The sequence below is a fragment of the Monodon monoceros genome, unplaced genomic scaffold, assembly GCF_005190385.1.
Source record: "Monodon monoceros isolate NGI ecotype Baffin Bay Population unplaced genomic scaffold, NGI_Narwhal_1 Super_Scaffold_21, whole genome shotgun sequence".
Lineage (NCBI taxonomy): Eukaryota > Metazoa > Chordata > Mammalia > Artiodactyla > Monodontidae > Monodon > Monodon monoceros.
This window is the reverse complement of record NW_021703778.1, coordinates 61,457,637-61,469,708: the sequence shown is the minus strand read 5'-3', so window position 1 is coordinate 61,469,708 and position 12,072 is coordinate 61,457,637. Positions and strand designations below refer to the sequence as shown.

Genomic DNA, 12,072 nt, shown 5'->3' with positions numbered 1-12,072 from the left:
GAGAAGCCCCTATTGGTTTTTTATGGTTTTTTTTGTTTGTTTGTTTTGTGTAGACTTTTTGATGATGGTCATTCTGACCGATGTGAGGTGGTACCTCACTGTAGTTTTGATTTGCGTTTCTCTAATGATTAGTGATGTTGAGCCTCCTTTCATGTGTTTGTTGGCAATCTGTATATCTTCTTTAGAGAAATGTCTATTTAGGTCTTCTGCCCATTTTTGGATTGGGTTGTTTGTTTTTTTGATACTGAGCAGCATGAGCCACTTGTATATTTTGGAGGTTAATCCTTTGTCAGTTGCTTCGTTTGCAAATATTTTCTGCCATTCTGAGGCCTGTCTTTTCGTCTTGATTATGGTTTCCTTTGCTGTGCAAAAGCTTTGAAGTTTCATTAGGTCCCATTTGTTTATTTTTGTTTTTATTTCCATTTCTCTAGGAGGTCGGTCAAAAAGGATCTTGCTGATTGATGTCATAGAGTGTTCTGCCTATGTTTTCCTCTAAGAGTTTTATAGTGTCTGGCCTTACATTTAGATCTTTAATCCATTTTGAGTTTATTTTTGTGTATGGTGTTAGGAAGTGTTCTAACTTCATTCTTTTACATGTAGCTGTCCAGTTTTCCCAGCACCACTTATTGAAAAGGCTGTCTTTTCTCCATTGTATATTATTGCCTCCTTAATCAAAGATAAGGTGACTATAAGTGCGTGGACTTATCTCTGCACTTTCTATCCTGTTCGATTGATCTAGATTTCTTTTTTTGTGCCAGTACCATACTCTCTTGATTACTGTAGATTTGTAGTATAGTCTGAAGTCTGGGAGCCTGATTCCTCCAACTCCGTTTTTCTTTCTCAAGATTGCTTTGGCTATTTGGGGTCTTCTGTGTTTCCATACAAATTGTGAAATTTTTAGTTCTAGTTCTGTGAAAAATGCCATTGGTAGTTTGATAGGGATTGCATTGAATCTGTAGATTGCTTTGGGTAGTAGAGTCATTTTCCCAATGTTGATTCTTCCAATCCAAGAACATGGTATATCTCTCCATCTGTTTGTATCATCTTTTAATTTCTTTCATCAGTGTCTTATAGTTTTCTGCATACAGGTCTTTTGTCTCCTTAGGTAGGTTTATTCCTAGGTATTCTATTGTTTTTGTTGCAATGGTAAATAGGAGTGTTTCCTTAACTTCTCTTTCAGATTTTCCATCATTAGGCCCACAAATGGCCCTAAGTGTGTTCACTTTAGCTGGCCAGAGTTTTGCTGTATAGATCACAATACATTATCCTTAATGGAAGAACTATTTGGTAGCATTTAATAGTTAATGTTTACCTTTATCTTGGAGCCATTCATTTAAAAAATGAAAGATTTCACATTTAGATGGCCCAAACAAAGTCCTGAGAGCTTGCATCAGAAATCAAATGGCAATTCAGTGTAAGTGAACCCTAAACTTTGATGAGAACTTTGGCAAAATTTCATCAGTTCTATGAAAATACTTCTGCATTGCTGAGTAAATGATATGAGGAAGTAAAATGGGAAGAGGACTAAGTAAATAGCTCCAAAAAGGGAAAACTTTTTAAAATAGAAAAAAAAAAAGGTCCCTGTCTTTAATTTTTTCCCCCATTACAACCACCCCCTTTCCTTGGCCTAGCTGGAATGCACAGTAACATTGTGTATAGGAATGCAAGAGATTTCTGTGCATTAATTTTGTATCCTGCTACTTTACCCAATTCATTGATTAGCTCTAGTAGTTTTCTGGTAGCATCTTTAGGATTCTCTATGTATAGTATCATGTCATCCGCAAACAGTGACAGCTTTACTTCTTCTTTTCCGATTTGGATTCCTTTTCTTTCCTTTTCTTCTCTGATTGCTGTGGCTAAAACTTCCAAAACTATGTTGAATAAGAGTGGTGAGAGTGGGCAACCTTGTCTTGTTCCTGATCTTAGTGGAAATGATTTCAGTGTTTCACCACTGCGACTGATGCTGGCTGTGGGTTTGTCATATATGGCCGTTATTATGTTGAGGTAAGTTCCCTCTATGCCTACTTTCTGGAGGGCTTTTATCATAAATGGGTGTTGAGTTTTGTTGAAAGCTTTTTCTGCATCTTTTGAGATGATCATGTGGTATCCTTCAATTTGTTAATATGGTGTATCACATTGATTGATTTGCGTATATTGAAGAATCCATGCATTCCTGTGAGCCGTTTCTTGGGGTCCATATTTGATAAATTTCTTCTCAATTTCTGGCACATTTCAGATTCTTCTGATTTCATTGACCATAGGTATTACCTAATCAAACTCTGTCTAGTTTATATGTAGATGATGTCAATGCCAGATATTCTTATGAGAATAATAATTCTGTCAAATTTTTTTTTCAAACAACTATAAAATCTGCTTTAAGAAGTAATGTTTACCCTGAAGGAATAATCCAAATATTTAAATTGTTCTAAATAACTAAGTAATTGCTATATTGCTTGTGTAATTTAATGAGCCCCCATCAAAGAATATAGAATAGTGCCTCGACATTCACAAATGTGGAAGAGGATTTTCTATTACTCATCTCTAGAGACAAAGACTCTTCTTAGTTTAGTTCTAGAAATGGCTCAATCTATACATACTCAGTAAAATTTGATCCATAGTTCAACCAAATTCATGGTAAAATAGAGTTTTTAATTGTAAGATTTTTATATTCTTCATAAAGGGTACAACATTCAGGTATGAAAACACGTAAGAGAAGTTGTCTCTGGGTGTGTCTTAAAATAAACTTTTAAGAACAGTATATTTTACTTGAGTGAAATGGAAAAGAGGCTGAGAGATAAAAAGTTCTAAATGTGAGTTAGTATCTCTGTTTTGGTGTGTCATCACTTCTTTAGTTTTCTCTACCATAGTTATATATGCTAACTTGTCTCAGAATGTGATATTCAGAACATTTATTTAGTATTTTCATCACAGGCAGTCCTTTCTTGCTGAGTCTGAACTCTCTCTGTAATGCCTCATATTTCGTAAGAAGACCTAAGATCATCATAACCTAAAATGGAGTATCAGAGTTTGGATGGAGATTTTTTCTATGTCAGGCTGATTTTATAGCACAAAGGTAGAGAAATGAAGGGAACAATCTTTTTAATCATCTTGCCATATTTAGAGAGCATTATTAATGTAAAAGATGGGAAAAAATGGGCTGCAATTTTTCTTCTAGGCAGAGAGCAGTACTCGTTGTACATCATCTTAGGTGTAGAAGAGAGGGAGAAGTAACAGTCCGCACCCTCTTGGAGTCGACTCACCCCAGATGCAGAGAGGTGCTCAGCCTTCGGCTCCCCCACCTGAGGAGAGGGCTGTTGCTCTGTAGCGTTCCCTTTATAACTTTAGATACAAGAGTCTATGTGAGTTCTCTGTCCACACACCGCATCCTCAAAGAATCATCTTCACCCTTCGTAAAAGGGTTGTCTTTTTCCCGCCATTTGCACTCCTTGACGTTACACTCTGATTCTATGGTTTGTGATAGCCACCTAAATCCAATACCTTTTTCACAAAAGAGCCTTTAATATGTTTCTAAGGGAAGTGAATTTGAAGTCTGATGATGCAGATTCAAGTGCAGGAGCCACAACTTAACCAGTGATATCACTTTAGACTTAACCTCTCTGTGCCATATTTTCTCTAATTGTAAATTTCTAATAATAGTACTTGCCCTAATTTTCCATAGTGTTGTTTTGACCATGAAATGAGGCAAGAATGTAAAAATATTTTGTAAGGTTCTGTAGAAGTATATATGTTTTTGTTCTTATCTTCCTATTTTAAAAGTGTTGAAAACATTGTTTAGATTCTCCTACACTTCAAACTCCTTTCGGGCAAATTAGTTATCAGAGAGGCAAAAAGTAAATAGAAATGAAGTCAGCAGCTGTAGGTCATCACAATACACATGGACTACCCTTTACCTGCTTGGTTCCTCTGAACCTCACTACTTGGAATGTGGTCTGTGGATCAGGAGCATTGGCATAATCTGGGAGTTTATAGAAATGCCGACTCTTAGGCCCCACCCTAGATTTACAGATTCATAATCTGCGTTTTAACAAGAACTCTAGGTGCTTTGTGTACACATTTAAATTTGAGAAGCACAATATGGCATACCATGTGGCACCAGTAGCCTGCAAGATGATTCTATAGAAATGCAAATCGGAACCGCAATGAGGTATCACCTCACCCCGGTCAGAATGACCATCATCAAAAAGTCTACAAACAATAAATGCTGGAGAGGGTGTGGAGAAAAGGGAACCCTCCTACAACTGTTGGTGGGAATGTAAATTGGTGCAGCCACTATGGAGAACAGTATGGAGGTTCCTCAAAAAACTAAAAATAGAGCTACCATATGATCCAGCAATCCTACTCCTGGGCATAGGTCCGGAGGAAACTCTAACTCAGAAAGAATCATGCACCCAGTGTTCATAGCAGCACTATTCACAATAGCCAAGACGTGGAAGCAACCTAAATGTCCATCGACAGATGAATGGATAAAGAAGATGTGATATATATATATATATATATATATATATATATACACACACACACACACACGTGTGTGTATATACACAATGGAATATTACTCAGCCATATAAAGAAAGAAAGAATGCCATTTGCACCAATGTGGATGGGCCTAGAGATTATCGTACTAAGTGAAGTAAATCAGACAGAGAAAGGCAAATATCATATGATATCACTTATATGTAGAATCTTAAAAAAATGATACAAATGAACTTATTTACAAAACAGAAATAGACTCACAGACATAGAAAACATAGCAAAGGGGAAAGGTGGGGGAGGGATAAATTTGGAATTTGGGATTAACAGATACAGACTACTATATATAAAATAGACAAGGATCTACTGTATAGCACAGGGAACTATATTCAATATCTTGTAATAACCTATAATGGGAAAGAATCTCAAAAAGAATATATATATATTTATAACTGAATCACTTTGCTGTATACCTGAAACATAAATCAACTATACTTCAATAAAAAATAAAAATTAAAGATGATTCTTTACAGTAATGTAGTAAGCATGTTTTATTTTAATTATTAGGTTTGAAGAATATTAGAAGAAAATATTGCTAGCTCATGACATCTGTTATTTCATAGATTTTCCCTAAGGTGAGGCTAACAAATAGCTGACAAATAGCTTTTAAAAGACGAGTTAATTTAAGAAATTATAAGTAATAGGGTAAGTGATACTTGAACATGGCAAAAATTAAGAAGGTGGCTCTTGAGTGATTGGCCTTTGGGTAACCTTAGCCTAGAAGCTTGGTGAGATCCAGAGCAGGGTCATAGTAGCTGTGTGGGACCTCTGAGGTGCCTCCAGCCCTGGCCAAGGGTGCACGTAGGAGGTATAGTTCTCGTGTGTTCTGGGCACCCTGTTCAGACTAGGGGTGTTCAGAATCCTCTTCCACTAACCAGATGAGGATACGGACTGAGTACAAGGTCTGGGACCCTTTCTTTATCTCTTTCACTCAGCAGTGTTTTGGGAAGAGCTCAAGCACCAAAATACCCTTTATTTATCTACTGCTTAGAGGAACTTAGATGGAAGATTCTTCGATTTCTTTCACTGTGCCAGCCATTGTCAAATCTGTGAACAGTTTATCCAAGAAAGTTTTCATTCCCCATAACTCAAGTTTCTCTTGGGATCAATTATGGAGTCGAGTTCAATTCCTTATGAGGTCAGCTTTTTAAGATTTTCCTATATTTTTTCTTCTCTTTCATTTCTTCAGTAACTTTCAAAATTATAAAAGTAATACAACTAAATTCTTCAGCATTTAGAATGTAGAGGGGGGAAACGCTTCATGAATTACAATGCTGTGCTTGTGCAAGTGCCCTGTGAATTCTCTCTGAACCATTCTAGTGCTGCTAAAATAAACACCTGTGTGGTTCTTCAGTTCATATTCCCATTTTTTTCTCAGGTCATTTGTACTCCATCTTGACATTATACTCTCTTTCTATGGTCTTTGATTAATACCCGAATCCATCACCTTAGCCAGATTACAGAGTTTACTTGAGAAGGATTTCTGTGCATGTGAAACTCTCTAGCCTATTGATGAGTGTTTTTGCTCCCTGTGAAAAACCTTCCCAGGAAGAGGAGCCTAATATTGCATTTATATCTTCTGGGAAAAAAATGTGAAACATTAAAACTTATTAATAGGAAAAAGCTTTTTCAGAGATTTATAAATTGAAGAAGGGTGGTAACTTGCACTATTGTAAACAAAGATACCTATGAAAGTTCTTGAATTGTCTGCATACAAAGCTGAGATAGTTAAACTTGATTTTTAAAATATTACTCAGACTTCTTATTGTCATCCTGTGGACAGTTTCCACATTTTGGCTATTTTTTTTTGTTGTAGTGGAGATACATTCTAAAATAATTTCCTTCCTACAGTTGCTGAGCTTACCTACTTCCTAAATTCTTCCATTTAAAGTAATATACATGAAACAAAATTAGAGACAAGTGGCAGACTAGGGTAAAACTTTGCATATACACATGACAGAGGTCTAATTTTCTTAATATACACAGAGTTCTCTAAATGGTTAAAAAAGAATAACCTAGTAGAAAAATGAGAAAGGATATAAACCTGAAGAAAAAAATTTTAAATGACCATTAAACATGAAAAAATATTCAATCCATATATCATCAAAACAGGTTGTCATTTTCTTACCTATCAGGTTGACCAAAATTAAAATGTTTGAAAAACCCCAGTGTTAAAGGGTAGGGAAAAAAACATGTTGTTTTGGAATTATGAATTGTGTAATTTTTCTGAAGAGTGATTTGGCAATATTGATCAAAATGTGAAATGCATGTACACTCTGACCATGAAATTTCACAGATACACAGAGAGATATAAAATGATAGTGTTACAGCATTATTTATAATAGCTTGAACTGAAAGCAACCTCTGTCGTCCTTCAGAACAGTTTACGGTGGTACCATTATTTATTGAGCCAGTGGAATAACATTCAGCAGCTTAAAAAATGTGTTAGATTTATATGAAAAAAGTGGGAAAAACCAAAGTATAGAAGACTGAATAATATGACCCCATTTGTATTTTTTTTTAAACAAAGAGAGGGGATAAAATGATGCTAATGTATGTGGGAAGAAAAAGTTCTTTGAAAAGATGTACCAGCAACAGATAGCTGTTAATTCTAGGAAGAATTAGCATCTCCTCCTGTCCCCACTTTCATTCCCATCCCTAATAGTAATGCTCTTCCTGAGTATTAACTGAGGGTCTTCACTTTCCCTAGTGAATGGCTTTTGAGAGAGAAAACAAGTATCAGTGAAGCAGCCAAAGGGTTGGCAACTGAGGGAAAAACAAAGACCCAATATCAGAAATGAAAAGCTTTATGCTAAGAAAAACAAGCCATTCTTTGGCTTGTTTAAGTGGCTTAATTAGCCACTTAAAATAATTCAGATAAACATAATGGTACTTTCCTAAAGAAGAATTTGGTTTGGATTTCCTGGGTATTTATTCCAATTTCCCATTGCTTATTAAATTGTCCTCATTTCCATGGCTGGTTTGAGGGTGGAGGCTTTGGGTTATTGATGTAATCTTCTTTGAAGTGAACTTTTGCCTTCTTGAAATAGGCCTAGACGTGCCTGGGTTCCCCCAGTGCCTGGAAGTGCATTTGGACACCAGGATTGAGTTATGAAATAGATCCTACTTTTACACCTCACCTTTTCCAGTTGCCTAGCATTTTAAATTTATCCAATAGCATTTTACTTAGTTTCTTTTTTTTAGTACTTTCAGAAAACTATTTAAAATTTTGAGGTATCTCAGTTTTTAACTCAACTGTTCTATATATAAATATCATTTTAATATTTAATATAATATTTAATATTTTCCAGTTCCCTGGCCCGCCTGCCCCTGTCCCTGCCCCACCCTTCACCCCCAGGACTGCATCTAGTGTCATAAACTTGTCTTTTATTTTGCCTTTGAGGGCCTCTTACCAGTACTCTGTTTGGGTGTCTGGGGACCATATCTGGAGAAACCCTTTGCCAAGTGACAGCTCTTCTACCAGCTTTCATACATAGTTGAGTAGGAACCATGGAAAAAAAAGTTTTCTCAACTTTATTTCTGCTTTTTGCTGCCACCCAAGTTCTCCCTCTGCAGTTTTTCTTCTAGTCTGAACTCAGTGGTAGTGACGGTGCTCGTTTCTTTCAGATGGAGACTATTTTACCTTTACAAGACACGAACCTGTTGGAGTGTGTGGACAGATCATCCCAGTGAGTGTATCTCCTCACGCCTCGTATTTATTTTGATTTGAACCAGTTCTCTTAAAGATACATAAAACATGGACCTCAGCAATGTGTGTTTTCCATTACTGGGGGAAAAAAAAACTGAGTTCATGTTGTTGACATATCTTTAACAGCCTCCCTGCAAATGCTTATTTGAACAGGTTAATAGGGTTTCAGCTTTGTTACCAGGAGTTGAGTTCTCAAGTCATGGAATTCTCATGATTAAAATAAGCAAAGCAAAGTCTAGTGTATTAATAACCTGCCCTTGGTTATGGATGTCCATTCTGCTTATGGAAAATTAATACTTTGTTTTATTTGCTTGTTTATTTTTTAGAACTGTGACTCACCATTTTTCCAGGCATATTGTTTTATATGGTCTTTTAATCCCATTCTTTCCCACTGTTTCTTTTCATAAGAATCTAGATAGAAGACTCTACAGAAGACACAGCAGTACAATTAACGTCACAGTCATAATTGAAACCATGCCGGGCTGTTGTGTATCTTGTACAGGGAAATATATGTAGTGCTTAGTGTTTGGATTGGAACATTAAACATTTTTTTTTCTCTCTGTCTCATACACAGCCTTGGCACTATACAAAACATCATCGAATCTGCCAACAGAAGATTCTAGCTAATCGTTCTGGCAAGGGTTTCAGGGGAGGCTCAATTTAAATTCTTACAGTATAGACAAGAAGTTTTCTCTTCTCAAAATATAGGAGAACAATTCAAGATAATCTTTGGCTTTGGAAACCAAAGATTTTTGAGAAGTATTAATATATTATTTTAGTGGTCCATAAGCTCTAGGTTACGGTGAGAATTATTAGAGAATGAAAAGGGAAGATGAGAGATTTGGTTTAACTTCTTCTGCTCCTAAACCACCCAGGGAAATCCTACTCAGCTCAGAGCAGGGTTGAGGTCTGTCACCTTAATTGCAGGAACTCAAACCTGCTTTTCCTGCCCTTCCCCAGACTCTTGGAGCTGCAGCTTTCACTAACAGGACAAGAGCCGCTTGTCAGCCAGCTCGGCTCAATTACTGCACTCCAAGATTTATATACTGTAGATGGAATTAAAACATCACTGTGTACTCCCAAGTTTATAAACAACTAAGGGGAAAAGAAATTGGGTGTTTGGTGAAGGCAAGACACTTGTATATTTTTGCAAGCTTGCCAGGGCCAGTGAGAATCTTTCAAGGATGGCAGCTGAGATGCTTCAGGCAGAAACACATTGTGGTCAGGGGCTGAAGCCAGGGGACCAGGATTTTTGTTTTCTTTCTTAATGAAATTATCAACGACACCTGATAGTACTGAGGCTCATGCCTGCACTTATAACAATACAAGCTTAATATCCTTTTAAAATCAGTTTAAACCATTTTAGGCTGCAGACTCAGATACTCACATATATTTTTTAGTCTCCATTAGCTTTTTTTTGCGGTGTCAAAGAGACAAACTAAAACTTTTGCATACTCATCAGTAGATGCACTTTATTTTTTGTAATCATTTGTTTTGTGACAATACATGTAGGTAAAGAAAAAGGTGCTGCCTGGAAATATACACTGACTTCTAGTTCTTCCACACTGAAGAGCTTTCATACCAGTCTGAAATCCTGGTGTAAAAATCACAAATGCAAGAAAAAGTTTTCATACACAAGAACTTACTGGAACCAAAGGCTAATTTTAAAAACATATAAAGTAACACCAATGAAAAACCAAAACAAAACAAAGAAGAAACAAAGACTCCCTTTTTACCATGAGATTTCTTTTTGTGGGTAGCTGGAAATAGTAATTTGCTGACCAGAGAGAACAGGAGAGATTTTCACGGTTAATCCTATTCTGTTCTTAATGAAGTAATTAAAAAATCCAAACATCTATACTCTGGTGGGAGAAGATTTATGTTGAGGGCTAGTCTGAGACATCTGAGAAGTCACAGCTTGAAAACAAAGTAATGGAGGAATATTGTTCATCTATCAACCTTGAGTTTTTGCCTTTCAGTGGAACTTCCCCCTGCTGATGTTTGCCTGGAAAATTGCTCCAGCTCTGTGCTGTGGCAATACAGTAGTTATTAAACCAGCAGAACAAACACCACTCAGCGCGCTCTACATGGGAGCCCTCATCAAGGAGGTAAGAGAAACTGACTTCAGGAGTGGCTCCCACTCTCCTTACAGTTGGGGCCTACTGGAGCATATCCGATTTAACGTGCTTCATCAGCTTTCACAAGCCACGTTTCCTCCAATTCTGTTTTGTTAGGCTGGCTTTCCACCGGGAGTCATCAATATTTTGCCAGGATACGGGCCAACGGCCGGGGCAGCAATAGCTTCTCACGTTGGCATAGACAAGATTGCGTTCACAGGGTCTACTGAGGTAGGTGCCTGAGAAACCATAGCTTGAAGAACAGTTCTGCAAATGAGTAGAGGGTTTAAGAGAAAATTGAAAATATTACCCATAGGCTGAACACCTAAAGAGCAGTGAATACCCAAGGTCTCAAGGAGCAGCATTGGTATCATAGCTAGAACACTGATGAATGTCAGAGTAAAGGTGTACATTGACTCTTTGATGCCACAGATCTCTGAGGTTTTTTTGTATGCCATTTGTGTGAGACCAGTCCCAGAAAAACAAACAAAACCCTATCATATTTTGAAATAAAAGGAACACATATCAGAGGCAAAAACAAACTAACAAACTGTCCCACAAAAGTGTCCCAGAAGCTGGGATTCTGAACACTTTCTTAAATCAAGATCATAAGATAAGAACTGGAGATCTAGGGACTTCCCTGGCGGTCCAGTGGTTAAGACTTCACCTTCCAATGCAGGGGGGTGCGGGTTTGATCCCTGGTTGGGGAGCTGAGATCCCACATGCCTCGCGGACATAAAATAGAAGCAGAATTGTAACAAATTCAATAAAGACTTTAAAAATGGTCCACATCAAAAAAATCTTAAAAAAAAAAATAAAAAGAACTGGAGATCTAAATTAATCTCTGGTCTTATTATATCACCAAATCCTGTAGATGCAGTTTGCAGCTTACTATGGCCATGAGCCATAAGGGGTGGTATAGAGTAGAGGTCAGCAAACTTTTTCTGTAAAAGGCCAGATGGCAAGTACTGTAGACTTTGCCGGCAATATGGTCTCTGCTGCAACTACTTAACTCTGCCCCTGGAGCACGAAGTAGCCATAGGTAATGTATAAGCTGAACAAGGCTACAGGCCAGCACTCCATGTCCTGCGCTGGCTTTGCTCTGGGGGCAGTCAGCTCTGCTTGCCTGCCTCTTGGCTCAAGCACTACCGAGCCACACAGCTTTCACGAGTTATCAGCCCTTCTGGTCATATGGGGCCGGAAGACACTCTATGGTGGGTGGTGCTGTGATTCAGCTCCTTGTCTGGGCAGGGCAAACTGGGCTCTAGGGCTAGCAAAAGTCCTTATTTGAGTAGCTGAATCAGGCAGATCTGCAACCCTCTGTGTTCCCTGATCAGAGTGTGCCCCCAGTTTGGTTCTGCAGATGAGCAAAGTCACTGGTTGGGATTACTGCTTGGTCACCGCAGGTAGGAATTCAGTCTGCCAAGATTTGTGTGCTGCAAGCCCCTACCCCCTTCACTGTCACAGTCACGTTCCCAGTGCTTGAGCTCCGCAGAGTCCCCTGCAATCCCTGTGGTACGAGATCAGAGTAGTAGCTCCCACAAATTAACTCACAATTCTGGCTTCTCTTTTCCCACTGGAGGAACCAGAGGGCCAAGAGAGATCTCTCCACATGGTGCTGCAATGGCCTGGGGGAGGGGCAATGCGGTCACAGTGTAGGCCGCTTTTCATAACCCTTCTAGTGGAGTCTGTCTG

At 38.0% G+C, this 12,072-nt stretch overlaps 1 protein-coding gene across 1 annotated transcript in view; it reads left to right on the top strand.

Moving 5' to 3' along the window:
• The window catches only part of ALDH1A2 (aldehyde dehydrogenase 1 family member A2), a 104,537-nt gene that overhangs the window by 54,880 nt on the left and 37,585 nt on the right, over positions 1–12,072 (top strand). The window contains exons 6-8 of the mRNA XM_029239704.1: positions 8,179–8,240; positions 10,240–10,368; positions 10,495–10,608. Coding sequence (XP_029095537.1) covers positions 8,179–8,240; positions 10,240–10,368; positions 10,495–10,608 — 305 coding nt within the window. The remainder of the gene's footprint in view (positions 1–8,178; positions 8,241–10,239; positions 10,369–10,494; positions 10,609–12,072) is intronic.